Source organism: Perca fluviatilis, chromosome 14 (assembly GCF_010015445.1).
Source record: "Perca fluviatilis chromosome 14, GENO_Pfluv_1.0, whole genome shotgun sequence".
Taxonomy (NCBI): Eukaryota; Metazoa; Chordata; class Actinopteri; order Perciformes; family Percidae; genus Perca; species Perca fluviatilis.
This window is the reverse complement of record NC_053125.1, coordinates 6,203,856-6,231,683: the sequence shown is the minus strand read 5'-3', so window position 1 is coordinate 6,231,683 and position 27,828 is coordinate 6,203,856. Positions and strand designations below refer to the sequence as shown.

Below are 27,828 nucleotides of genomic sequence, written 5' to 3'. Positions count from 1 at the left end.
TGGACACTCTTTGGTCATGGTCTCAGACCTGTTTGGACTGCATCTAGCCTTAATTAACTTACCATCGTAACTCACCTAAATGCAATCAGTGAAATAATTTAAAAGGAATAAAAAGTATAGGCAACAGATACAGAGAGACAAACAATGTGGGTATGTAGATAATAATGTCTGCAGCTAGAATGTAAAAAAATGGGTAGGGTTCATATCCTCATTAGCAGGTCTGCAGAAGGGAGGGGACACATAAGACTAACACAGAGAGAGAAAGAGAGAGAGAGGGTATGTGTGTGTGTGTGTGTGTGTGTGTGTGTGTGTGTGTGTGTGTGTGTGTGTGTGTGTGTGTGTGTGTGTGTGTGTGTGTGTGTGTGTGTGTGTGTGTCTGTGAGAGCGAGAAAGAAAGAGACATCTTACATCTTGAGATTGGTCAACTTCCTGTGCTGCATCAAAAGTGTGACAGGGGTATAAGGGTGTCAGCATGCTGTGGTGACAGGCACACACACACTGCTCTTCCGCTGGATCTTCACCCTCTTTTTGATCATCCAACAGGTAAAGTCACACTGTGAGCTCATTTCTACGCATACTGTAATAATGTGGGCTACTTCTGCACCGCACGTGTCTGTCAAACAGGTTTCAAATCATAATCTGATGGGATATGACTTGTGTGCGGGTGTGTACTGTATGTTCTTACTTGAGAATCACAACATTGTACTCAGAGATGTGAGTGCAAAGGATGTATTAGCTACAAACAGGGTTTGAAATTAGCACAAAATACAAACGAAAAGTGCTGAATGCAAATGCAAATGATTTGTTCTCATTTTTTCTTTTTCCATTTTGTACCACCATATGAGTTTCATATAAAACCTAGAAGAGTTTTAACACCCACGCAGACATACATTAACAAGAGCAAAATGTTTGATGAAGTAGTGGTTTCGTTGCCTGTAGAGGAAACCATAAAGATCATTAGATTGATTAGTTGCAACAATGAACGCAACCCAACGCAGTTCTGCTTTCTACCAGGAACTGCAGTTTGAGAAACAGAACATGTTCCTCTTAAGGGAAGTCACTACAGGTGAATAGGGTAATGCATTACAAATAGTGCCGTTAACTTACACCATCACTTACATTAAGGTAATTCTTTTGGGTATTACAAGGGTTAAAATACTCAAATGAAGCACTGTCTTATTATTAAATATATGCTGTAATTTACAACTCCAGAAAAGAAATGTGAACATTGGATAAAGCGAGGTTCAAAAATGATTTTGTTTTATTTTGCTGACATACTACAGTCAAAGGTTTTTACAGAGGGGATTTTGGATATCTCTTTTTGTCACTCCATAAATCAGAAAATACTGTCAATAAAAAAATTAAATTAAATTTAAAAAAAATCCATTTTCACATGTTTTTAGGTATAAAACGTCATGTAAATCAGATATATTAGAAATGAAATACAAAGCTCTCTGTAAAAACCTTCAGAATGTAGATAGGAATGCAATTTCCAAAGTCTGAGGTGGACATTTCTGTCTCAGAGTACGGGACAAAAAAGCTCATTTTGAGAAAGCAGCCTTTATAAGATTTTATATTTTAAGATATGTACAGTATGTTGTACTATATTGTAAAATTCCATACACTTTTCAAGACACTACAGGTGAATGGGGTAACAATTTGAAGTAATACTATGTATGTATGTATGAGCAGACCAGCAGACAGAGCGTAAAAAAAGATAAAAGTAATGGCAATAAAAAATGAGTTAAGACACATAATGAAGGCAGATGATCACAGGGAGTGATCACCTTCATGGACTGTAGAAAAGGGCGTAGGTCAATGCAGAACCACAAACATGTTTTCAGCAGAGTGGTGCAGAAAAGCTGCAGCAACAGAAGATATTATCAATATGAGCTGGTTTGTAAAGGAGGAACGATCTTTAGGGGGGAAACATATCACCAAAAATGGTCATGCATTGTCATTAAAACCCTGAAGTGTGAAAAAAGCTGTTACTGTAGGGCAGTAACCTTGTATCTCCATATATTTAATCACTTTCATTTTTTTCTTCTTTCATAAATCAATGTTTTTGGTCACCCTTTACCTCTATTTGTGGGTTTTACAAATATTCAAACTGCGACGAGGCGATTCTGTCTGACTTTGTCTGAGGTAAATAGCTCAATAAAATGTCTTCAAATTAGCCTTTTTTCATAAGCTGAAAAACAACCGTTTCGGATATACAAGGTTTTAACTAGGGCTGTCAAACGATACATTTCTTTTAATCGCGAATAACAATGTACGAAATTATGTGAAAACAATGTTTCACGTGGAGGTGATTGCTCGTTATCTTGAACCTATAGAGAATTATCACCTGAATCTGCAGCTCTCGTCGGTATAATGTAACTTTTTTGTTGTTGTTGAAGTGGCATCGTTTCTAGAGCTGCTGCTCATATTTTCCTAATGGAAAGTTTGGGGCCGTTGCGGCGTTTTTTGCGTTAACACTTTTGCAAGGCGCTGTATCCGTATCACATTCTCATAAGGTGCTGAGCCCCACTAAAGGTCTGATCCTAGAGTTGCCCCTGTCGGCAATCAAACTACACTGCACAAATAGGAGGTGTGTTATGTTCACAGATATGGAACCACAGTTACGGTAGACTACAGATGAGTCAACCATCCACCCTGACCTCCTTCTTGTGTGTCGTTGCTGCCTAAAGAGGACGTTAATTATCAGTGTTGTAGTACTCAAGACCGGTCCCAAGACTACTTTTTGAAGGTCTCGGTCTCGTCTCGGAATCAACCGCATTTTTACTCGGTCTTGTCTCAGTCCCGGATAAGGAGGACTCTGGATTTTATTTCAAGACCGGTCAATACCACAACTGCAGGGATATCACTAAGTTGCCTCTGCATTGTCTAATTGTGATTGGATGAAAAACTTCCTGCTTTAAATGCAACAAATAACTTGACTCAGTCACCCCTTCTCCCCGCCCCCACCTTAACACACATGCCCAAGAAAGTGAATGCGGGAGACAGGAGAAGCTCTGGTTGTCTGGCACTGGTCTGGTCTCAGTCTTGGCTCGATCTCAACTCCTCAAAGTCTTGGTCTTGACTTGGTCTCGATACACTCTGGTCTTGGTGATGACTTGGTCTCGGTTGAGGTGGTCTTGACTACAACACTGGTAATTACTCTCACAAAGACTTTTTCTTAACCACTCTTCTCTCTCTTCTACATCTCAGGTCATTATGCCCACCAACGCCTCCGTTGTCTGCAACATCACCACCAACGCCTCCGTTGCCTGCAACAGCAGCAGACAACCTGACGTCTTCCATGTGTGCATGTACTCCTTTATTTTCATTCTGGGTCTCGTTTTTAATGTCCTGGCACTGGTCTTTTTCTGCTGTCAAACCAAATCCAGATCGCAAACCATTGTCTACATGACTAACCTGGCCTTAGCAGATGTGCTGCTCACCCTCACACTGCCCATGAGGATCTATTACCATCTAGGCTATTGTGGCCTTCCTGACCTGCTGTGTGAAGTCCTTGGTTTGGTCCTGAAGGCCAACATGTATGGGAGCATCTTCCTTCTCACGTGCATGTGCTTTGACCGTTGCATGGCCGTCTCCTTCCCTATGTCATCTCGTGTCCAGGCAGGGAGAAAGAAAGCGCCGCTGGTTTGCCTTGGAATATGGATGCTCACCTTCGGGGCCAGCTTGCCCATCTACATTAAGCAAACAAACGTGATCCATGATGAGTATTGTTTTGACAGATTTCCGGTCTTAGCCACAAAGCCAGTGGTGGTTGTACCCACTCTGTTTGTGGGGTTTGGGATCCCGCTAGTAATCATGCTGATCTGTTCCTGGGGTTTGGTCCGTGCTGTCCGACGAAGCTCAGTGGCCCAGACCAACCTGGTGGACAGCAGAAAGATCCAGAGGATGATTGCCGCCAGCCTCTTCATTTTCCTACTCAGCTTCCTCCCTTACCACGCCACCCTGGGTCTACTCTCTGTGTATGGAGAAAATACACCATCCCCAATGAAGGCTGCATACCGCTACAGCCTAATGTTGGCATGTCTCAACTCAGTACTAGATCCTATTGCGTACTACTTCACCACGGACACCTTCAGGAGGAACATAGACATAGGTGCTGTTTGGAGGATGTTTCCTTTGAATAGTCAAAGTTCTGATGTGAACAACAGGAGCAATATGCATAACAGCTAAAAGACTGCTGGAGAACCACCCAACAGACACTGCCATCCAACAAACTCCAAGGCCGACTGTCAACAGCACAACCACTTTTAACATTAAGTTGGCAGATTTCATGTTTCCAATGAACATATTCCGCCTGCAATCTTCTGCAGTTTGTAGGGTTCAGTTTGAGGTATACTGTTTAACCCAGACAGCGATTAAATATGTAACCCTCCCTCAAAAGAACCATTCCATACTTCACCACAGTCCATGGCGGTGCCACCACACAAAAACGTCCGCCCTCTGGAGTGTCCACAAGCCAAAATATTGATTTAGCCGAACAACTATGTATTGTTAAATATTAATTTTGATTGTTTTTGTACAATTATACATGTATTTTCTATGGTAGATGCATTTTTCAAGTCCATCTGGAAAAGCGTTAAAGGTATTGTGGAGGATTTTCTTTTTCCGGGTGGATCATCAAGACTATTGGTCCTCCTAGTTGTCAATCATTCTGGCGCTATGTTTACGTAAGGCCGTCGTACGTGCTCGTCCCTAGGGTAGTTTTCGCTTTCTGCGCATGAATACTTTCAGGTGTATATGTGTGGTGAGCTACGAGTGTCTACGAAAGGTACGACAAGAAGAGAAAGGCCTCTGAAGAAAGAAACAAGACCGGAGTGTTTTTGGGAGAATGTTTCACACGCTGGCGTGCGCTAAAAGCACAGGTTGGGCTCTCCACTGATGCCTCAGTCGCGAAGTTTCTACTCGACAGGTAAAGTTTGGCATGCTATTTGGAGAAATCCATTTAAAATCACTGCTAGTAAAAGTTGATGTAAGCTATGATTAGCGATGCTATCCCTGGCACAAGTCACGCACCGCACAGACACGGTAAACATCCCAATTTGTGAAAAAGTGCAAATCTTCTTTTGGAAAGTAGGCTTGTATGAACCATGCCGACAGCAACTTTAAACAGTGCACTCTCGTGCACACATTTAATAGGCGTTACGTCTTGGGAGCAGGTAGAGTGTTGCGCATGTGCATTTTTTCAAAAAGTGTAGAGGGCAGATCTTTTCTAAAATTCGGGAAAATCCTCCACTATACCTTTAAGCCAATAAATTATATGTAGCAGTGAGTGTTTTCTTTCTTACCCTACAGAGAAACAAATTAAACAAATACATTTTATATTATACAATTAACAATTTTAAATATTATAGTTGCTGCTATATGATTAATTAAAGGATACGCTATTTGTTTTGCAAAGTGTAACATGGAAACTCAAAAAAACCTAACATTCATCTGCTTCAATTTTATTGTGACCTTGTGTAAAAATGCTCGGGAAATTGGTTGAGTATTCTAGGCTTATTCTTCCATCGAGACATAGAAGCAGCAGCTGCAGAAAGCTACATCTAGGGGTTCAGGCATATAGCTCCAGTAAAGATAAGATCCTCAGTGAACCCGCTGACAGCATATAGAAAGTCAAAGGCAAGTGGGTGTGAAAGCAGCACAGTTAGCCTGCTTTCAATTCAGCGTGAAAGCCATAAGGTCACACTGTTAGCATGTTAACAAGCTAGCCAGATAAACTGACACAGGCCTCAAATTATTGGGGACTGCCCATTTCTCCGACGCTCCATTGTTCCGACCTCTCAATAACCCGAAAAATTCCCTTTGGTCCTACAGCCCACTAGTCCGACGTCCCTTTGTTTCGAAAAAAAATAAACCTTCTGCGCTGACATCCCATTGTTCCGACCATGTAGGCTTTTGTGGATCACCTCCCATAACAGTGGCCGCGGGCAGGGGCAGCAATGTAGGCTATAACTATTATCAGACTGGCCCTCGCAGCCTCAAAACACGACCGCCGAAAGTCCGACCCGATTGACATGCATATGAACGCTTCATCGCAACTTATGTTGGTATGTGTGATTTGGGTGAATGACCTTATGGATAACACACAACCAAATGTCAGATCAAGGGGGGGCTTTTTGAAACAAAGGGACGTCGGACTGGTGGGCTGTAGGACCAAAGGGAATTTTTCGGATTATTGAAAGGTCGGTACAATGGAGCGTTGGAGAAATGACACGGCACCAAATTATTAGCTACCATGCCATCAATTGGAAGTCAGAGATGAAGTAAGAATGATTCTTAAAGGTGTGGGTCAACATTTTTGGAAATATGCATATTTGTTTAGATAAGTGTGTGTGCGAAGCTGGAGTCAGAACATTAGCCTAGCTTAGCACAAAGACTGGAAGTGGGGGCGGGGGGGGGGGGACAGCTAGCTAGCTCTGTCCAAAGTTAAAGAAAAATACCCCTACCAGCATCTGTAATGCTCTCATTTGTTTACTAACAGAAATGCAATATATATAATGTATGCCAACCTATAATTTTAGGGGGAGTGGCCCCGAAGGCTTTAAGCTTTATATGTCCAAAAATTGTTTCGTTTAAATACTAGTTGCAGCAGTAGTATTGGACCTTGATCTAATCACTTAATTAATTAAAAAACAAGGCAACAGATGTTGTGGAGCGACACATAGTCATAATCAATCTATCTATCTATCTATCTATCTATCTATCTATCTATCTATCTATCTATCTATCTATCTATCTATCTATCTATCTATCCATCCATCCTCCTATAGTATGGCTATAGTGCAGTTTGCTAGGCTAGATACTGTGGATGAGAACATTTTGGTTTTTGGTCTCTGTACAAACAAAAGTTTACCAAACCTGGAAACCTCACTGTGATACCAGACTTCCGGAAAATTGAACCACAGTGAGAAGTGGCTCCTAAAATGTCAAACTTTTCCTTTGTAAGAAACTCCATTTAGAAAATCATGGGTTTACATGGGTGTAAACTGGTGCGCACAGACAAAACAACAAATGAAGTACAACTCTTTCTCTGTGTCCCTTGCTGGACTTTTTTACACGACATGCCAGCTAAACCACAAGCTATTGTAGAACAGAAATATCTCTACATCTAAAGGAAGGATGTGGTCTATGTGGTACATGAAATATTAATTATAGGAACTTAACAGGCACGAAAAATGAAAAGCATTTACCGTAAATAGAAGTTTGATATACCCAGGGGTGTCAAACTCAACTTCACTAAGGGCCACACTGGAAAATGAGAATCACATCAAGGGCCAGACGTGTAGAGTTTGTTGACATGCTTTTATTTCATCGAAAAGTTAAATATTTTTGACGGTATTGTATGCCTCATATAGCCTATTTGGTCCACATAAAGCGTCTCAAATACTGCGTTGAGTTCCGCAAATTTGCAGTTTGAAAAACAGTTTCCTGTCTTTTTGGTTTGGCACACAACTAGGCAGGCCAACATTTATTGTGAACCTAAACTGATATGCGGGCCAGATCAAAATTTGCGATGGGCAGGATTTGGCCCGCAGTCCTTGAGTGCTCTACCCTCAGGCTGTTAGGAGCCTACAGTAAAAGAGGATCCAGGAGGACACTCATAAAACATAAAGTTGAAGAGACAGGCTGATGTGTAATGCCATTGGTTCACATATTACATCATAAGAAGCCGATCTTGCAGGGATACGAGCCTCTAACATCCCAATCCCCATTGTTATTTACATCTTGACTGTATTAGTAATCCAGTCATTTGGTTTCATGTGTTCATTGTGTTATTCTGATGTGTGTACATTTTTTATTTTGAGCTGCACAGGAATTTCCCCAGTTTGGGATAAATAAAATCTAACTTATCTTATCTTATTTCATTCTGAAAGCTCCTTAAAACACACACAAGTGATGGAAAGAGAAACAGAGACACAGCGTCACCTCACTTTGTTATTTATCTTGATTTTTTTATTTTGCTATTTTATGTTTTGCTTATTGTCTGTTTTATTTACACTGCCAAACTGAGAGCTGCTAAACTGTTTCGTTGTTGAAAACAATGACAATAAATAAATATTCTATTCTATTCTTCTATCTATTCTACAAACGTGTGTGATTACAGGACAGGAACAGCTCTTCTGTGTTTGCAGCCCTGCAGCGTTACCTTCTGCTTTTGCTTGTGTCTGCACGATTTGAAGAGATGTATGTACATGATGGAGCGGCACGCATTGAAATCATGTCTGTGGTTTCCTGTGAGTATGTTGTATACTTGACCTCAATAAAATAAAGATCTCAGGGCCCAGACAGAAAGGCTCCATGGCTGCAACAAATGTATGTTCCGCTTGTAAAGGAACTTGCTGAATCACGAAGAGGGTGATGGTGAACAATTCTGCATAGCAGCAAAGGTATGGAGCTAAATCTGGGCCAAAAGGTTTGATCATTTCAAAAATAAAATTGAAACTGAAAGATCAAGTTTTGATCTTGAACTTTGAAAAATACAAAAAGAAATTCTTCAGGTTAAAGAACAAATCCAGCGCAAAATGAACCTAGGGGTTAATAAAACATTTGTACCGAGTCGACCGTTCTCTGGGATATGTTTTCATGCTAATTTTCTGTCCGAGCAAAACATTCATCGCAACTATATGACCTCGCGGTAACGCTAACTTAGTAATCTACAGTGGGTAATACAGCACCGTAAAGAAAAGACCTTTACGACAGCAGGTGTGGTAAAAACACTACCGCTTTTGTCCAAAGTTACATATAGCCACTTTAAATCATTTGGATTCAGTTCTGAAATTCTTTTGAATATATTTTCTTTTCATTTATCACTTTCATATACAGTATATTGATATTTCTTAATCTGAGAACATAACATCTGCAACTGAAAGAAATAAGACCTCAAATGGCAAAATATATATGAAAGTGAAAAATGAAAAGAAATAATATATTCAAAAGAATTTATTTTTAAGTTGGAATGCATTGTTGTATTTTTAAAAGTCCCAGATCAAAACAATCAGTTTGAAATTTATTTTCTTTGAATTATCAAAATCTTTGGCCCACATTTAGCTCCATATAAAAGTCTTGTCAAAATACTACTGACTGTAAGATTTCTGTTTTCATCAGCAAATGTAACAAAACATCTGTATAAATACTCCCATGTTTATAACAATGTAGATACTCAATATTTCCTGTTTTTTAAGCAGTTCCACCACCAGACAAGCAGTTCTGAGGAAGCAGACTGGCACCTGAAGTAGTCTACCACCGGGAGTCACCAATTCTCCAATTCAACACAGATGATCAAAAAGACGCAGTGCCAATCCCAACTGTCTCCAGGATAGTCTTCCTAAATGCAATGAGGCGAAAGGAACATTTATACACTGTGTCTGGGAGTGTGACAAAATGAAAACATTCTGGAGGGAGGGGATCAATAAAACTAAGTTCATCTTGTCAGTGAACATTCCACTTGACCCTAAAATGATATTTGCTGCACCTGTATCCAACAAATCTCAATCTGACACCCCAAGAATATAATAGTATTGATTTTGCTATACTACAGACAAAAAGGACTATAGCTCTCATTTGGAAGAAAATGGAGCCACCTACAATTGGTGCTTGGATCAATTGCGCAATGTATGTCCATGTAAAAACGTATATATATATTTATATATATATATGTGTGTATATATACGCATACACTACTGGTCAAAAGTTTGGGGTCACTTAGAAATTTCCATTATAGACAGAATACCAGCTGATCTGAGTGGGTGGCTGACCTTTAATGCAATATCTACATTGCCCATTATCAGCAACCATTCATCCAATGTTCCAAAGGCACATTCTGTTTACTAATCTGATATCATTTTAAAAGGCTAACTGAGACAACATTGGAGAACACTTTTGCAATTATGTTAGCACATAATGTAATCTGAAAACTGCTGCTCTGGTTAAAAAAACAATGCAACTGATCTAAGCTGGTATTCGGTCTATAATGGAGTGGAATGGACATTTCTAAGTGACCCCAAACGTTTGACCGGTAGAGTGTATTCAGAGGCAAATTGGGGGTGTATGAGAAAACCTGGAGGCCATTTGACCGGTTTATAAAAGAAGAAGAATACATCGGTGAGCTGCTGCTGTGATTGTTAATCTTTCCTGCCAGCTTCAGGGTCGTTGAGACATAACTGGGCTATGATTGCAAGATGCTGATTTAAAGCCCTATGTCAACCCTTGTGTTGTCTTCCCATCGACCATGAACTTGTTCAATTTCGTTTTTGACGTTTTTGTCGCTTTTTCTGATGCCTTTGACGCTTATTTTACAATGTTTTTGTCACTCATTTCATCTTAAATAAACCTAATTTATATGACATTATACCTTTTTTTTTTTAGTTAAAAAAAAGCAGAAATTATGAATTATTTTGACTAGTTAAGATCAGAGGAGGTCACTTTAAGTTTGTTTGTTTTTTAAATGTAAAGCACTTTGGGTTTACGTGTATTGAAAAGTGCTATACAAATTACATTGACATTGACATTCAGCCTTTTTCCTCTCATTGTGTAAACAGTCCCAGGCACATTCCTTGTGAGTGTTATACTTTGGCTATACTTGTCAATACATCCTTTTCTGATTCGGATTTATTTTTTCGTTTAGTCACTCTGGCTCTGATAATACAATTGATAAGAAATCAAATTCCAGTCTATGGCTGATGGTGTGTGAATAAAGCGCTGCAAACGCCTGTTGAAGAACAATACAGGCAGTGGTGGAAGAAGTATTTAGATCCTTTACTTCCATCATCCACACTGTAAAAATACTCTGTTACAAGTAAAAGTCCTGCATTGAAAATGTCACTTTAGCAAAAGTATGTATAGAATCATCAGGAAAATGTTCTTAAAGTATTAAAAGTACCCAATGCACATTTTAGTAACTGTAAACGATCAAAACAGTTCTGTCAATTAACTGTAAGTGTTTAATGGCTAATCATTTCAGCTGGACTTGTAAGCCTATATATTGTTGGGTAGTCCCTAACCCTAACCCTAACCCTAACTAGTAACTAAAGCTGTAGTGGATGTAGTGTAGCAAATGTAGTGGAGTAAAAAGTGCAATATGTCTCGAGTGGAGTAGAAGCTAAAAGTGGCATGGAAAGAAAAGACTCAGGTAGCTAGCCTACTCAAGTACAAGTAGACTATCTCACATTTGTACTTAGGTGCAGTACTTGAGTAAATGTACTTAGTTAGGCTACATTCCATGACAGCATATACGGCTCCTCTATCAGAGGCTCGTTAGAATGGGACAAATGGCAGAAATGTTTCACAGTAGGCTGTGTGTGTGGAAGCACAAGAGGGGGAGGTCGGCTAAACGGATCGGAGGCGCTGCCTGTCTGCGGGAAAGCAGAGGAGAGGGGTGGGGGGGAGAGGAGGAGGACCGGAGGGATTGATGAAAGCTCCGCGGAGGTTTCAGATGACGGCTCCGCGCTGCACGCGCTGCTTCTGCGTTCAGGCGGAGAGAGACGGAGCGGGGAACAGTCGGTGTTTGTGTCCACAACCGGACCGCGGTAGGCTATGCTGTCTGGGAGTTTGACCACAAGCCCGGGAGTTTGACGGACTTTTTCAGCGGTCTCCTGCTGGAATTCCGCTGGAGAGCAACTACAGGTCCAACAGCAGGAGCTCAGTTTTTTGACGACACAGTCCACGTCGACGTTCTGAAACGAGGTGAGTCTACTTCATATTCAAACATTTAGGCTAACAGTAGGCTAACGTAGGCTGGGGGGGGGGGACAGGGTCGCGTGCGTCAAACTGGGGATATAGGCAAGAAAAATACCGGACGTTCTGTAGGCTACATTTCCCTTCAACATAAATTGTAAGGCTACATTTCCACTTTGGAATTCATACACTTAATGTAGGGCTGGGCAATATATCAATATTATATCGATATTGTGATATGAGACTAGATATCGTCTTAGATTTTGGATATCGTAATATCGTGATATGACATAAAGTATCGTCTTTTACTGGATTTAAAGGCTGCATTACAGTAAAGTGGTGTACTCTTACCAGACTGTCACTAGCTCTTCTATTATTTGCCTTTTCCCCACTTTAGACATCATGTCCACATTACTGATGATTATTTATCTAAAATCTAAGTGTGAAGATGTTTTGTTAAAGCACCAATTGTCAACCCTACAATATCGCCGCAATATCGATATCGAGGTATTTGGTCAAGAATATCGTGATATCTGATTGTCTCCCTATCGCCCAGCCCTAACTTAACGGGGTAAATGTCATTTCAGACATTTAGACTTTATGTAGCCTATTATTGTTATTATTGCAAGTCTTACGTCCAACAACCGATACTGCACGGTGGGCTCGCGACTTCTTTTCAAATAAAGCTTAGGCTAATTCAACTTTTATTATTGTGATAAAAAAAATGTTTTATTAAATCCATCATCACCACCCACCCAGACTAAATCAAGAAAAGATGACACAATAAAATCAAGAAAAGATGACACGATAACCATATGTGTGTTTACTGGGTCTCCCCACTCCAGAAAGCTCAAGTAGCCTACTTTCCCCATTTTTCCCGACAACATTCACAAACTTTTATTTTGTACTAGGCTAGCCTACTAGCTACTGAGCAGAATCAAATAGCAAGAGATTTATAAAGAAAAGTGATTCCAGCAATCGAATCTGAACATGAAATATTAACCTGTGTTCACAAAACAACAGATCATTAACACATTAATAATAAACCAACAAAGAAAGAAAATACAATGTTGTTCACAACGATGTCTTCTCCATTTCGTAAAACAACAGGCAATAAGAACCAACTCATGATTATAATTGTAAAAATGTAGCCTATATTGCTGTATTTCAGGCTTTACCCAAGGCTAAACTTAAAGGACCCCTAAACTGACACAAATTAGTCCACGGACCCCCATCTGATTTGGTCCCAGGGTCCCACATCTGATAGGATTTTTGCTATTAGATGTTTTATTACAGAACGTGTATGAAACCTGTGATCCAAATAGTCATACATATTGTCATTGTGATACGTATGGATGGAATTATAGTGAAAATAAATGATTCCATTTTTGCTGGTGAACCCCTGGAATCCCCTCAAGGACCCCTGAGGGTCCCCAGACCCCACTTTGAAAACCACTGGGCTAAAATACTGTAGCTAAATGCCAACATAAGAGTTGTTTTGTTCTGAAAGCTGTGACCGGAAGTCGCCTGTTTCATGTTACCTCTCATAGGGTCACTCTAAACCTAGTCTCGCATTGCCAGACCTTCCTCCAAAGCGCTGCAGAGGAGGGTCTGGCTAGTCCACACAGCATTTCGGGATGGGAGAAAAACACGCTCTGGTTTATTGGCATTTCTTTAGACCAATCACAATTGTCTTGGGCGGTGCTAAGCTCCACACGGAGCCCCGGTGTCTCTGCAAAATAGCCTCTTGAAGGAACTTGTTTTGGTGGAACATGTGTACGTTCAAAAGTAGTTTTTGAAGAAAACTCAGATTGGATAGTCTAGCTAGCTGTCTGGATTTACCCTGCAGAGATCTGAGGAGCAGTTAACCATAGTCCTCAGAAATCCATCCATAGTTTAAAATTCCAACACAAAGAATGCGGAAGGAAACGGACATCGGCAGAAAAGAAGGACATACAGCGGAATTTTCGGCGGCACCGGAGCAATCCTGGAAGTGGAACGTTGTGGATATAGACTCCTATACTACTACAGTAGCTGTGTTCAAAACTGTTCCCTCATTCACTCACTTATTTCAGTTAGCCTAATAGCTGGTTTGATTTGCATTGAGAGATGATGGAAAGTACCCCATGCCAGTCTCTAGGTATAGTGAAGGGTATGTGATGATGTGGGGCTATTTTAATTCCAAAGGCCAAGGGAACTTTATCAGGATGCATAGTATCCTGGAGCCATGAAATAACTGGCCTTTAAAAATAAAAATCTGCCTGCCTCTATGGGAATTTATTTAATCTATTTAACATAGGGGTGGACTGACTTTTGTTGCCAGCGGTTTAGACATTAATGGCTGTGTGTTGAGTTATTTTGAGGGGACAGCACATTTACACTGTTATACAAGCTGTACACCTAATACTTTACATTGTAGCGAAGTGTAATTTCTTCAGTGTTGTCCTATTAAAAGATATAATGAAATATTTACTAAAATGTGAGGGGTGTACTCACTTTTGTGAGATACTGTATATGTTGCATGTTACATTTCCACTGTTTAGAAACGAAAGCCCGCTCCATTTTTCCTTTTCAATTTTCGCGGTGACTTCGGCTTCTTCTCTTCCGGGAAAATGCAGCCGTGTTGCATAGTGGTATACAGGGGTAAAATATCATCGTATGTACACTCAAATTAGCACTGCATTGTGGGTATTTTATAGTGGATACGGTGCATCCCTACTTGTAAGACCACACTGTCTCCTGGTTAATTAGGGCACAAAACTAACATGGAGCCTAGAAATGAATTTATTGTCTCTCTTCTTTAAAGGTCCCATGGCATGAAAATTTCACTTTATGAGTTTTTTTAACATTAATATGCGTTCCTCCAGCCTGCCTATAGTCCCCAATTGGCTTGAAATGGTGATAGGTGTAAACCGAGCCCTGGGTATCCTGCTCTGCCTTTGAGAAAATGAAAGCTCAGATGAGCCGTTCTGGAATCTTGCTTGTTATGAGGTCATAACAAGCAAGGTTACCTCCCCTTTCTCTGCTTTGCCTGCCCAGAGAATTTGGCCAACCCATGGGAGAGAGAGAGACATCATGGCTTTCAAACGAGAAAAGTGGCAGTTGGTCAAGGCCACACCTCCACCCTCCACCTTGCCCCGCCCTCTCTCCTCCTCAATAGCTAGAGACACAAAAATGGCCCATCCTAAGGAAAGCTCATTGTGGGACTGGCTCTAGTGGCTGTAATTCTGCACCAAGGCTGAATTTCGGGAAAGAGACTTCCGATATAGTTTTAGGGGACCACTAAGGTCTATATAAAAGCATCCAAAGAGCACCATGTCATGGGACCTTTAAAAAAAAGAAAAAACCCTGATCAGTTCATAACTACAGTAATTGTCATTGCCCTGCTTGTCTTGCCTGTCTGGTATATCCTCAAGTACACAGAGCACTTGTCGGCTTACTGTCCAGGCATTTTGGTCCAACCGTTTGGGGAAATCTTGTTTGACTGATCCTGTAGCATTACCCCCGCCTGACCGGTCCAGGATAATACACCAGATAACTGGATGAGAGCACCAGGACGATCACAGCAATGGATCAATGGTTGTCAGGATTTGTCACTGGGAAGAACCTCATTCGAGTCGTTTCACATTTGTGGTGGAGTAGCCTACATACAGTCAATTTGCTGTTTCGAAAAGCTTATAATGGATTTTAAGATGAATGACATTTATTCCACCAGGGCCAAATGCCCTCTCTCGAAAAGTCAACCTCCTTAGAAATCCTTTCCATAATGTTGTCAGACACTTTGAAAAATAATCTGAGCCAGTCAGTGGCAAAAACGAGCACTTTTGTGAACGTAAATACAAGCTGGACCCTATTAACTTTCATTGAAGCTTATTTCGCCACTGCCGAGTGCAGCGATCTCGCTTATTACTGGACCAATGTCAAAGATTGTTGTTCCCATCAGTTACTTAGACACAAAAAAAAAACTAACTAACAAAACGACAGATACCCTTTACGGAAAGTGAAAAATAATTTGGTGTAATGCCCCATGATTTGGATCCGCTCCAAAATGAAATGGGTTCTTCCTTGGCCCATGCTAAACTATTTTTTTTTTTTTTTTTTAACTGAACCTTTATTTCACCAGACAAGTCGCTAAGAACAAATAGTTCTTCTCTACAATGGCGGCCTGGCAAAAGTTCTCCCTTCCATGTCAATGGTAAATGCTTAACGGATGACCTGAACCGGACTGTAGGCGTGGAAACAAACGTTCACTCACAATTACCAATGCAAATAAGTTCACAGATGAAATTCAAAAATTCACAATGAGCTAAAGTACATTTGAGGACAAAGTTAAAGCTGTGCTAGGCACCCTATTTTTGGCGCCACTGGGTAAAAATTCCATTATTACGTTATGTTACGTTATTTACGTGGTCTGACAGAAAACTAGACTTCTGCACCTTCTCATGGCTCTGCATTCAGGCTTCAGAAAATCTAGTCCGTGACCGGAGGCGTCAGCCAATCACAGATCATTTCAGAGAGAGAGAGAGAGAGAGTGTTCCTATTGGCTGTTCTGGGCATGCATTGCCCGTACGATAAAGACGAGAGAGGGAGAGCTGCAGGAAGAGGTCTAACTCTACTTCAAAAGTTTTTTTTGCATTCTACCCACTACAGCTTTAAATTTGTTTAGGTTGGGGTGCTGGATTTGAATATAAAGTGTCTGTCTTTATCCCTGTCCCAGGGTTTGTCTGTTTTATACAAGTGTGTGCCGTTATATAAATCTAAAATCAACCAATATATCAAAGCTATCCTAATTAGGGTAGTTTTTAATGTGTTAATTGACTATTGCATGACAGAATATACTCGCTTGTGCAACTCTTATCGGTGACTCAACAGTGCCGTGTTATTTTGCTATCAGCAATGGATGGTCTTTTCGGAGTGTGGGAGTGTGAGGACACGTTGAACTGCCAAAGTTTGGGAAGTTTCAAAACAGAGCTGGAAAGGGAGTTTAAAAAGACTGAAATCTAGAGTAGGGGTTATAAACTGTGACCTAACTATCCTTGTGTTCCTTTTCCCCCGAGTGTAAGTAAGTGAGACTGAGAGGCAAGAAAACGACAAGGGGTCGGGGAAGAGAAACCACGGCACGGCTCATGCAAGGGCTCAGCAAGCATGCATATACAAATTAATTAAGATGCGACGTGTACGTCTTATCAGGGGAAGTTCTACTTCTCAAAAAATGAAATGTTAATTTCCCACATTCTAGAGATGGAACTGTGTCAACTGCTGCTCCTTGTTGATGACTTGATTGTCTGCGTTTTGCAATTACTTCCTCTTCCACATCCTTTCAAAACACACCAGCAATCAGACGGCAAGTGTATTTATATGATAAGGAACAAGGACACACACACACACACACATACACACACACAGTGGCCTTGTTGTGGGCTGCTGTATCCCACTACAGTGTTGGAGAGCAACTTGTGCCAGTATGTACCTTAGACTGTATATAAAGATGGACACTGTACAAAAGTGAATCACGCCGTCAGTTTTGTTGTCATTACTCAGAATTCCTCATGGGGGAGACAGAAACTACGCACTAAATATATATATATATATATATATATTTTAAAATAGATCTATATTTTTTAATAATAATAATAAGTTGTTCAGCAGCACAGTCTCAACCTCATCAGTCAACATGCTGCATTAGCCAATCAATACATTCAATATTGCAGCTAGAAGCATGCTGTTTGTCGGGCTGAACGGTTAATCGTTTTCAAATCGAAATCGCGATTTGATCAAATGCAACTGAATATTTGGTATTTTGTATTCCTCTTTTTATTATATTTACTGTTTTTTTAAGCTAAATGCTGAAATAATGTTACATATCACAGGCTGTGATATGTCCTATTTTCAGTGGATCTTTCATGTATTTTGTATAACTTCATTTAACATGATGGTAGAAGGTGTAATATGTAGATGCTGCTATTGAACTGAGGCATATCAGACATTTCAGATTACAGGAAAGTACTGATATTTTTTTATTGGAATATTTTTTTATTATTATTATTATAACTTAAAGGGATACGCCACCGTTTGTAGAAATAGGGCTCATCACGGTCTCCCCTAGCTGTAGATAGCTGGGCCAACGCATTTTTTGTGCATGCATTGTTTTAGTCCGGTGCAACACCGGCAGCGCCGCCCCTAGTTAGCTTAGCGTAGTGAATGGAATCCTATGTTGCCGGTTAGCATGTTGTGAGTAAAAGTGAGCCAACAAAAGACAAAAAAACAACCTAATTACTTGCACTGAGACAAAAAATGCGTTGGCCCACCTATCTACAGCCAGGGGAGACCGTGATAAGCCCTATTTCAACAAACGGTGGCGTATTCCCTTAAGCTTTTGTGATAAATGTTCTGTGTTTGACTGGTCCATGCTTATTAAAAGAAAAACACTTATTGCTGGCTGTTCATATTCATGTACTTATCCTTGCATAAGAATATAGAGCGGTTTTGATAGTGTTTCATGTATGACATGTTTTATCTTTTACACAGTGAATATTGAACTTTAACTGAACTTAGAAAAATTGCAATTCGATTTATTCTCCAAATCGTTCAGCCGTAGTTGTTTGATGTGTTAGTACAGTATACAATGTCTTTACACCTGATAAAAGCCTTCAAATTTGACTTTGTGGTTCAGACACCACCACCACCCCCTTTCCCCCCCATAGCGCCTCATGTTTTGGACACAGTGCTGTTTTCTGGGCCATATGGGTAAGGCGGAGGAGGAGGAGGAAGAGGAGGAGGAGGAGGGGGAGGAGGAGGCTGGGCAGGAGCAGCTGGTGCCGCGCTTCTTAACAAAGGCTGCAGTTAACCGATTAGAGGCTTTACCTCTAAATTTAGAACCAGAGCTGCGTCCTGCTGCGCAAACACTGACTGAATCAGCAAATTCAACCGCTTTGATCACTTTGCATTGATTGATTTTTTTTTAGCTTAGTAATAACTAGGTGTGTAACAATTAATCGATCTGGATTGATATATTGATGCAATATTATTGATATGAAGTGAAAATATCGATACATATCGTCATCTTTAAGATGCGCCTTTATTTCGAAATTCCCACTTTACATTTGTTCTTTTTAGTAAAAAGAGTAGTAGTTTTTAATTTAAACATCTGGAAGAGCTTAGTAACGAAATCGTCAAATCATATTTAGTTGTTTTTTGTAAATATACTGTATATAAATGTAACTGATTGTGTTTAAATTGGCTTATGTATCATCTCGAATTGGTTGCAGGCCACCTTTTCAATGAAAATGTAATCATGGCAGACTTTGTGATATCAGTAAATCGTTGTCCACAGAGTCAATATAATATGGCACCGCAACGTGACATCATGACGCCACTGTACCCATTTTGAGCTATCCGCGTGTATGTCTACGCTGTATACAGCGGACGGCAGTCTGCAACGTCACAGCGTAAACGTACACGGCAATTTCTAACGCCACGTGGCGTGTTATCGCGATGCTACGTGTAATTGCGAGGCTACGGTTTGGTTTAGGAAACGTGACACGCGGGTTGGGTTTAGGAAAAGAAGAACCGGGTGGGATCTGGCTAAACTCTACTACATGGCCCCTGAAATCACCGTCATCTGGCGGTGCCATGCAGCACCACCCCCCGGACCTGCACCCTGCCTATATCCATATTAAATTCAAACATTGCTTTGTTAAAATTGAACCTATGTATTTCCCCTTATACAGTATATACAGTGCTAAGCTGTAGCACCCATGCTAAAGTTGACTAAAAAGAGGAATACAAAAATTATGAGAAAATTGATCTTAATGCCTTAATTAAAAAAATGAGGAAAAATCCACCCTGTATTGTAAATAAATAAAACTACAGGGGGCATAATTATAGACACCCCTATGTTAAATTCCAATAGAGGAAGGCAGATTTTGATTTTTATGGTTTTATTTCAGTTAGTTTGATTTGCATTGAGAGATGATTTTATGGAAAGTACCCCATGCCAATCTCTAGGTATAGTGAAGGGTATGTGATGATGGGGGGCTATTTGAATTCCAAAGGCCAAGGGAACTTTATCATTATGCATACTATCCTGGATCCATGAAATAACTGGCCTTTAAAAATTTAAATCTGCCTGCCTCTATGGGAATTTAACACAAGGGTGTACTTACTTATGCCCTCTGTATTTTAAGGAAGAACATGTATTTATTTATGATACATTGTTCATTCACAATGAAAATTTGTGTCCCTAAAGGTTGGATTTTTCCTCATTTTTTTAATTAAGGCATTAAGATTTCCAAAAGATTATGTTTTTATTCCTCTTTTTAGTCAACTTTAGCATGGGTGTATTCACTTATGCTTAGCACTGTAGAGAGCGGGCTCTCTGAAGAGCTTAGACTATTCTCATGACCGTTGCTGTCGTGTGGTGACTAAAACAAGCGTCAGCTTTAAATGAAGCTCAAGCTCGACCACTCATCTCCCTCACTGCTCTCAGGAGATCTGGTCCTCCAAATCCTGGGGGTGGAGTTAGTGAGTCACTGACAATGATAGGGGACGGACCTTCTCAGTATTCCACATGTTGTTCTTCTGCAGACGTTAAAGGTCCCATATTATGCTACACATTTACAATTCTGATTAGGCACACACACGGATTCTCTTACACACTGGCAGATTCCTGTACACATTCCCAAATCTCAGCATCTCAGGACACACCTTCTCATTCAATGTTTTTTCTTTATTTTTATTTTCTATAGGCTATTGTACAGTAGATCAAACTGTAAAATAGCACATATAGAATTATGCAGTATGCCAACCCGTTCTCACTCCGAACTCATAAAATACGGACGTTTGGACGATGTGTTTGAATTCTGCCTTTTTTTTAAAGTCTAAAAATCTGTTGTTTTTTTTGCCTCGATGACAGCTTTGCACACTCTTGGCATTCTCTCAACCAGCTTCATAAGGCAGTCACCTCAATGCTTTTCAATTACAGTAACGCTGACTATCATGAGTCTGGCTTAGGGAAAGCAAAGGTTAATCCTTTTGTAGTCGGCACTAAATAAATTTCACTTTAGAAGCAATGAAGGACCACAACTCAGCAAGAAGCCACCTAGCAGCGACGCTCGTGCATTTTTCAGAAAATTGGCTGGTCAAAAGCCTGTATGGCTAGTGGATTTTAAAATACGCCTTCCACAGAGGCTGGTGGCTAAAAAACGTTAACTTCAGCCCCTTTGTTGTCCTTTTTTGTTAGCTGTATGCAGGGCTTTAAATGATTTTTTTTGCATCAGCAGCCAACATGGCTAGCTACCAGCCAGTCAGATTTTCCACTAGCCACGTTTCCTAACTAACTTTACTTTGATTTCAGCTCCTCTGGTTTCTTTCGTGCTGCTCCGTTCATCTTCTCTGTTTCAGCGTAGCTCGAAATCGATACCACATGCTAGCCACGTAGCCAACGGTTGTATGACATGTCACAACATAGTGTTCATGGGAAATGTAGTATTAGTACTGCGAGCAGTGTCGCCAGATAAAAATGACGTTTCCAAGCCAAACACACACACAAAACAGCCCAAATGTCTTGGTTGGGAAAAAAACGGAACAATCTGGCAACACTGACTTGTCGCATCGTTTCTGCACCCTGGCGATTCAAACAAAAGCAGCATCATTTGTTTCATTCATCACCAGCCAAATTGGCTAGTAGCTTTACAATGTTACCCGCCAAAGTTCATTTTTACCCGAATTTGGCTGGTGGGTGTCAATTTAAAGCCCTGGCTGTATGTCTATTTCTGTAGGAGTACATTTAGAGCAAATAAAAACCAAAGTCAAATTCTTTGTCTGTGTTACCTTGCCATAAAGCTGATTCTAATACAATAAGTAAAACCCTCTGCATACACTACATACTGTTTACATACAGTATACAGGGCTTTTCCACCTTTAATGGACAGGACAGGTGAGAAAGGGAAGACATGCAGGAAATCGTCACAGGTCGGATTCGAACCCTGGACCTCTGCGTCGAGGCATGAACCTCTAAATACATGTGCGCCTGCTCTACCCACTGAACCAACCCGGCCACGTATACAGACTAAACTTGACACTGTGTAAACTTTACAGTGTATATTGTACCCTGTATAACCCTATATACTACAAACACAACTCTTCATACAATTTGCACAGTTCAACATGGTGTTAAATGTAGGGTGCTGTGCAATTAATTGAATTTTAATCGTGATTACTACTTTGGGGCCTAACGATCACAAAAACAGTAATCGAGAAAAAGGATTATTTTGCACGTTACATTTTGCACGTAAACTCGTATTTTGTCCCGTGCTCTGAATGAAAAGTAAAGATAAACAGGTAAAGTATGAAGGGACATTGTACATGACCTGCTTCATGTAGTTCTACTGGAACATAGGGTCAGTTTTAGCAAATATGACAGAAAGTTAGTTTTATAAGGCTTACCTACTGCACCTTTAAGTACAAGTAAAATAACCAGTATAAAAATCTACTCTAGTAAAAGTAAAAAGTACCTCATTTAAAATGTACTCAGAGTAAAAGTTACTTAGTTACTTTTCAACAGCGGGGGAAATACTTATTTATATTTATACTTATTAATCTTATTAAGCCTCATTAAGTTGCAGCCTTTTGTAATGTGATAAGGGCACAAAGCCATATTACGCTTTTGATTTATTTTAGGTTTTTGTAGAGACCTTTTTTATTTACCTTTTTTTTACTTAGCAACGGATGTGATTTCTCTGAGCAGCAGTTAGTCGTTGTTGGACAGGGTTGACATGTTGGAACAGCTGCAGCAGTGTGAGATTACTGAGCAGCAGCAGCAGCAGCAGCAGCAGCAATGACCTGCACCCAACTCTGCAGGGAGCGACCAAAAAAAACTCTCAAGGGGACAAATCACGCCGCACATTTTAAACTTTGTATTCTAGCTGAAATCTTTCCAGCTTTCTCAACATGCACAGTTGAGATGTGGCTTTTGGACAGCGATGGGAGAAGTATTCAGATTTCAGGTTCATAATTGTATTTAGAGGTTGTACCAGAATAGGTTTACGTGGTTTAATTTTCAGAAAACACCATATTTTTGTTGTGCTGCACATTGCTGCAGCTCCTCTTTTCACCCTGTGTGTTGAGCTCTCTGTTTTAGCTACAGAGAAACGTGACCTCATGACTTCGCGTAAACATACACGCCACTTGGAAAGTTGGCGTGTTATCTGTACGCATTTTGAGCTATCCGCGTGTATGTCTACGCCGTATACAGCGGACGGGTTGCAGACTGATCTCAATAAGTGGCGTATGTATGTATTTTGGCGTGTTATCAAGACACATAATCGCATTTCGGACGGTTGGGTTTAGGAAACATGACATGCGGGACACAATCCCCGCTCTCCTGGGTTAAAGTCCTGTGTTTGACCCATCCTCCACCCCGACCAACCTCCCTACGTGGATTTTCGCCCTTTCATACTACTCGCTACGGCGTCAATTCACACACAATCGCAAGGTAATGTAAGTCAATGGAGGCCAAACAGTGTTGATAAACACGCTAAAAAGCGACTATGCGTCTTGATAACATGTGAAAATGGCATACGAATTGGCGTGTCATATATACACTTATTGAGATCAGTCTGTACAGAGTGAGGCATCACACTTCTGTTCCATCTTTGTTGGGAGTCGCACATGCGCAGTAGTTAGGTAAGGACTACTAGCCAGTCAGAAGCAGAGTATGGGGGCGTGCCCTGACAGTACCTAGGTAAGGACTACTAGCCAGTCAGAAGCAGAGTATGAGGGCGTGCCCTTACAGTACCTAGGTAAGGACTACTAGCCAGTCACAAGCAGAGTATGAGGGCGTGCCCTTACAGTAGCTAGGTAAGGACTACTAGCCAGTCAGAAGCAGAGTATGAGGGCGTGCCATGCTAGCAGCTAGGCGAGCATTATAACGTGTTACAAAGTGACCACGTTTGTCTCTGAAGTAAAGGCTGGACTACAATAGAGCTGTTTGGAGCAGTTGGTGAACAGTGTTTTCTGTTGGAGATGGTAAGTCCCTTTGGGGAGGACTTTGGGCTTTTTCACTTTGTAAACCTATAACATGCACAAAAAAAGATATATAACGCAATAAAGGAAAGGGAAAAACCCAAATGCATAATATGAGCACTTCAAGTAAAAGTACTAATACCACACTGTAAAAATACTTTGTTACGAGTGAAAGTTCTGCAGTTTCTGCAAGTTTATAAAGCATAGAAAAGTATAATTCATCACCAAATACTATCTCCCATCTTCTATGCCGAGTTCACCCCAACTCATTTCAACTAGTTTTACACTTATTATTTTTTGCATTGATGGTCAATACAACCTAATTTACATGAAATGATACCTAATTTCTGAGGAAAATGAGGAGAAATTATTAGTTATTTTGGATTAGACTGGTATATGTCAAATATTAGCCAGGACATCCCAAAACTACTTTATGAAGAATTGTCTGGAAAACGGGTCAAATCTGACCCGGGGACAACAGAAGGGTTAAAGTAGTAAAAGTAAAAGTACTCAATGCAAGAAAAACCCTAACCCATTTTAGAAACTGGAAACGATCCAAACAGTTGTGTCAATCAACTAAGTGTTTAATCAGCTAATCACTTCAGCTGGACTTGTTTACTCAGATATATTGTCGGGAAGTTAGAATAAAACATTGTATAAACTACGTGTGATTTGTGTTCAAAAATCTTAATGTGTAAAGTAACTAAAGCTGTAACAGATGAATGTAGTGGAGTAAAAAGTCCAATATTTCTCTCTGGAATGTAGTGGAGTAGAAGTAGAAAGTGGCATGAAAAGAAAAGACTCAAGTAAAGTACAAGTAGCTCAACATTTGTACTTAAGTACAGTGCTTGAGTAAATGTACTTAGTTACATTCCACCACTGCTTTTGGAAAGTAGCCAGTGGCGGAATTAGTACTCAGGTCCTTTACTTACGTGAAAGTACTAACACAAAAGTGCTCCTAGCCTACTTAAGTATAGGTACAGTACGTATTACTAGCAAAATATCCTTACAGTATCAAACGTTAAAGAGAAGGTAAACTGTACACATCACACTGCACATCCAAAACATTTCTCAAACACAATAATAACACACAGACATGCTCACATCTAAAGTTGTGCTTCTCAGAGTTCTCATATGTGGAAAACATTTTTCTCTGGATGCCTGTCAGCTTTACAGGGTGACGTCAGATTCAGCAAACCTGCTTTGTCAAGGTGAAAGAAGTGAAACAAACCACGCTGGAAATGCAAGAACGTTGTCTTCAAAATAAAAGCATGAATTTGCCATTGAACTCTATTCCTCCAGGTCAGTGTCGGTAGGGATTTAGAATTCTCCACCAGAATGAAATACAGGTGTGGAGGCTTTTTTTAAACCGCAAACATCTAGCTACTTGTGATACAAGTTGCTGAAAATATAATTCAACACTGAAATGCGAAATTGGACTCACGGCCTCAGTATTTACAAATCCTGGCTAAAGCATGGCCTGCTGCATGTGGCTACAGCCTCTTGACCCCTCCCATCGTGGTACGTGTCCACTGGCAACCGTCACTTCCATGTTTTCCATTTGTTGTCTATGTAAGCGGCCGGGCAATACATTCTGGCAGCGCCGCGACGACTTTTCGAGAGACGGGACGTAGGGTTGCCCGTTCCTTATTTGCATAAAGATGAATCCAGGCTACTCTATGCAAATCAGGAGCGTCCAGTTCGACTCGTGGCCCCTTAAGAAAGACTCATAAATCCACCAGAGTTTAGAATTAGAACACACCGCAGACTATTTAGTAAAATGTTTCGGAAACATATTTTTTGTTAATTATTTTTGTCAAAAAAGAAGTTTCTAAACGAGCCGCCATGTTGGTCAGTTCTGAAATTTTGTCTTGTGTTCTGAATTAAAAAAAACAACAAAATAAAACAGGAAAAGTATGAAGGGAAATTTCACAGTTCAAGGTATTTTCACTGTTGCTTTGTTTAAGTTTTTCAGTTTTTTTTTTAAATTCAGTAATTGCACAGCCTTTTCAAAAGTCAATGGGTAATGGTGTTAAATAATCAGGATTTCAATATTGACCAAAATAATCGGGATTGTGATATTTTTTTCCCTTATCAAGCAGCCCTAGGTTCTTGTGGATTGTTGTGCTGCATGTACGTAAAAACGCTTTTATTTTGTAACCGGAAGTACTACACGCACGCACACAGACTCCCTTTCTGCGTTCTGTCCCAGTGTGTGTGTGTATCGGCAGTCGGGAGAATAACGTTAGAGCGGTCTGTGCCCAGACAGAGGGAATTCGGTTAGAGCCTCGGTGAGGGCTAAAAGCAGCGTTCAGCATCCTACAGACCGACCCGGGCTCCGTGTGGGGCCGCTGCGGCTCCGGCTCCATGGCCTGATCTGTACCGGCGGCGGACGGACCGGCTGCAGCTGAAGCCTTCGAGATGCCCCGAGCGCTCTGCAGCTGCACAATAACACCGTCACCGATACCGGCCCGGGGACTCAGCTATGCTTTTCAGACGGAGAGCCAGGTAACGTTAGCTATAGCTTAGCAGGAGCCGGGTGGAGTGCGAGAACCGGCCAGAGAAGGGAGTCGGTGAAGCACAGCGTCCGGGGGATGCAGTCAGTGATTGCAGGGAATAAAAGGCGGCTGCGGCGCTGCGCGGCGCTCCTGCAGGGAAAGAGGGAAAAAGGTGTGGGTGGAGGGCTGGAGGGGCTGCTTCAAAGGCCTTTCTCTTGACATTTTTTTTTTTTGCAGTCCATCCATTGGAGGGGAGGGAGGGGGGATCTGTGATGTGGGCTAGACTAAAGGCTTCTTTGTGTTGTGGTGGAGACAGTGGGGTGGTGGCCACCGCTGATTCCTCCACTCTGTATCACCCATCTTCTGCTGGGACTTTTTTACCTCTGCGTTCCATATATTTATAACATATGTTTTATATTATATGGCTAGTGTGAGCAGCACTTTGACTGAGTACCACCAGGCCCCAGTGAAAACTGTCCTGTTGGTTTCTGTTCTGTAGCCAATGGAAGTTATTTGGTGTCTCTATTCAAATTGCAAGTATTTAGCATTTGGCAAATCAATTTACAATTTTGTGTAACAACGTGTTTTGCATCTAACAACTATTCATGCAAGTTCTGTCCTATTTTGCTCACTAACAGCACCCTTTACAACCCATTTACCATGTGTTATTACACAATATCACATCTACATAGTCAGTGTAATTAGGACAGCAATAAACAGCACTTTTCATGGGGACTGATTTGTTGTAAAATTGTTTGACTAAAAAAATGTCCGAATGTAGTGAACAAGTTGATCAATGTTTTGTCGATCAATCGATTGATCAACTAGTTGTTTAAGCAATAGATTTAAAAAATGACTATAATAATTTGACACTACAACTAATGATTAATTATCGTTACTCATTGTTATCAATTTAGTTCATAACTAACCTTTTTTCAATTCATTATTTAGCATGAAGGATGAAAAAAGGACATCTTTAGAGTCTGTCTACATGTATGAAACAGACTCTAAAGATGTCCTTAGATGACTTATTGTTGTTGTTTTTGGGGGTGGGGGGGTGCGGGCACCGCGAGCTGCCGGTCACTATGGTTAACTGTTCTTATTGTGTAACAGGGCAGCAGCGATAAAGAACAGAGCACTCGTAAAGACCGCATTTGCTTGCAGTGTAAATGAACATGGTGGTATGCAAATGTGCAAAATGTGATCTCCCACTCGCAAGTCCAGTTCTGCACCACTGAGCGCCCAAATGCAGTTGTTCAGGGGTACAGTAGCAGGAATTAAAAAAAACAAATAAATATCCTTGTGCAAACTCTCTCCCTGTCTCTGGGCTTTGACATCACAGCCACGGTTTCATGTGCTGCTGCAAACTGCAGACCACAAAGGACAGACGGATCAATAACGTTCAAATTCAATATTACCATAAAGTCCTGTTGCCATAATGACCTAAGCCCGCTGTTCTCACACAGGCAGGCTCTTTTCCCGTCTCTCTCCAGCCTTAGGCCCGCAGGCATGTTTGCGTTGAGCGCGTCATTTAGAGGCTCAGCTCTGATTGGACAGTTATTTTCTCCCTTTGCCACTATGTTGCGGTGCACTGAAGTAGCTCAAATTCGGA

General features: G+C 40.8%; 2 protein-coding genes across 9 annotated transcripts in view; both read left to right on the top strand.

Moving 5' to 3' along the window:
* Positions 1 to 386: 386 nt before the first annotated feature.
* Positions 387 to 9,713, top strand: LOC120572220 (lysophosphatidic acid receptor 6). Of its 3 annotated transcripts, none has more exons than XR_005641400.1 (3): positions 387 to 543; positions 8,126 to 8,255; positions 9,207 to 9,713. XR_005641400.1 is itself a non-coding variant. In XM_039821425.1 (2 exons), exon 2 carries the CDS (start codon positions 3,217 to 3,219, stop codon positions 4,189 to 4,191), a length of 975 nt encoding a protein of 324 aa, XP_039677359.1. In that variant the 5' UTR covers positions 387 to 543; positions 3,211 to 3,216; the 3' UTR covers positions 4,192 to 4,687. The 3 variants fall into 3 exon arrangements, 1 of the variants encoding a protein (XP_039677359.1); XR_005641401.1 differs by lacking the exon at positions 387 to 543 and adding an exon at positions 4,878 to 4,930; XM_039821425.1 differs by lacking the exons at positions 8,126 to 8,255; positions 9,207 to 9,713 and adding an exon at positions 3,211 to 4,687.
* Positions 9,714 to 11,423: 1,710 nt separating this feature from the next.
* The window catches only part of gal3st4 (galactose-3-O-sulfotransferase 4), a 42,340-nt gene continuing 25,935 nt past the window's right edge, over positions 11,424 to 27,828 (top strand). For 2 of the 6 annotated variants that reach the window (XM_039823018.1, XM_039823017.1), the window contains exon 1: positions 11,424 to 11,703. Coding sequence is in view for 3 of the 6 variants with exons in the window: in XM_039823015.1 (XP_039678949.1) it covers positions 26,204 to 26,226 (23 nt within the window). In the remaining 3 variants the exon portion in view is untranslated. Of the gene's footprint in view, positions 11,704 to 25,897; positions 26,227 to 27,828 lie in introns of those variants that run through there. The other 4 variants (XM_039823013.1, XM_039823012.1, XM_039823016.1 and 1 more) reach the window with 3 other exon arrangements.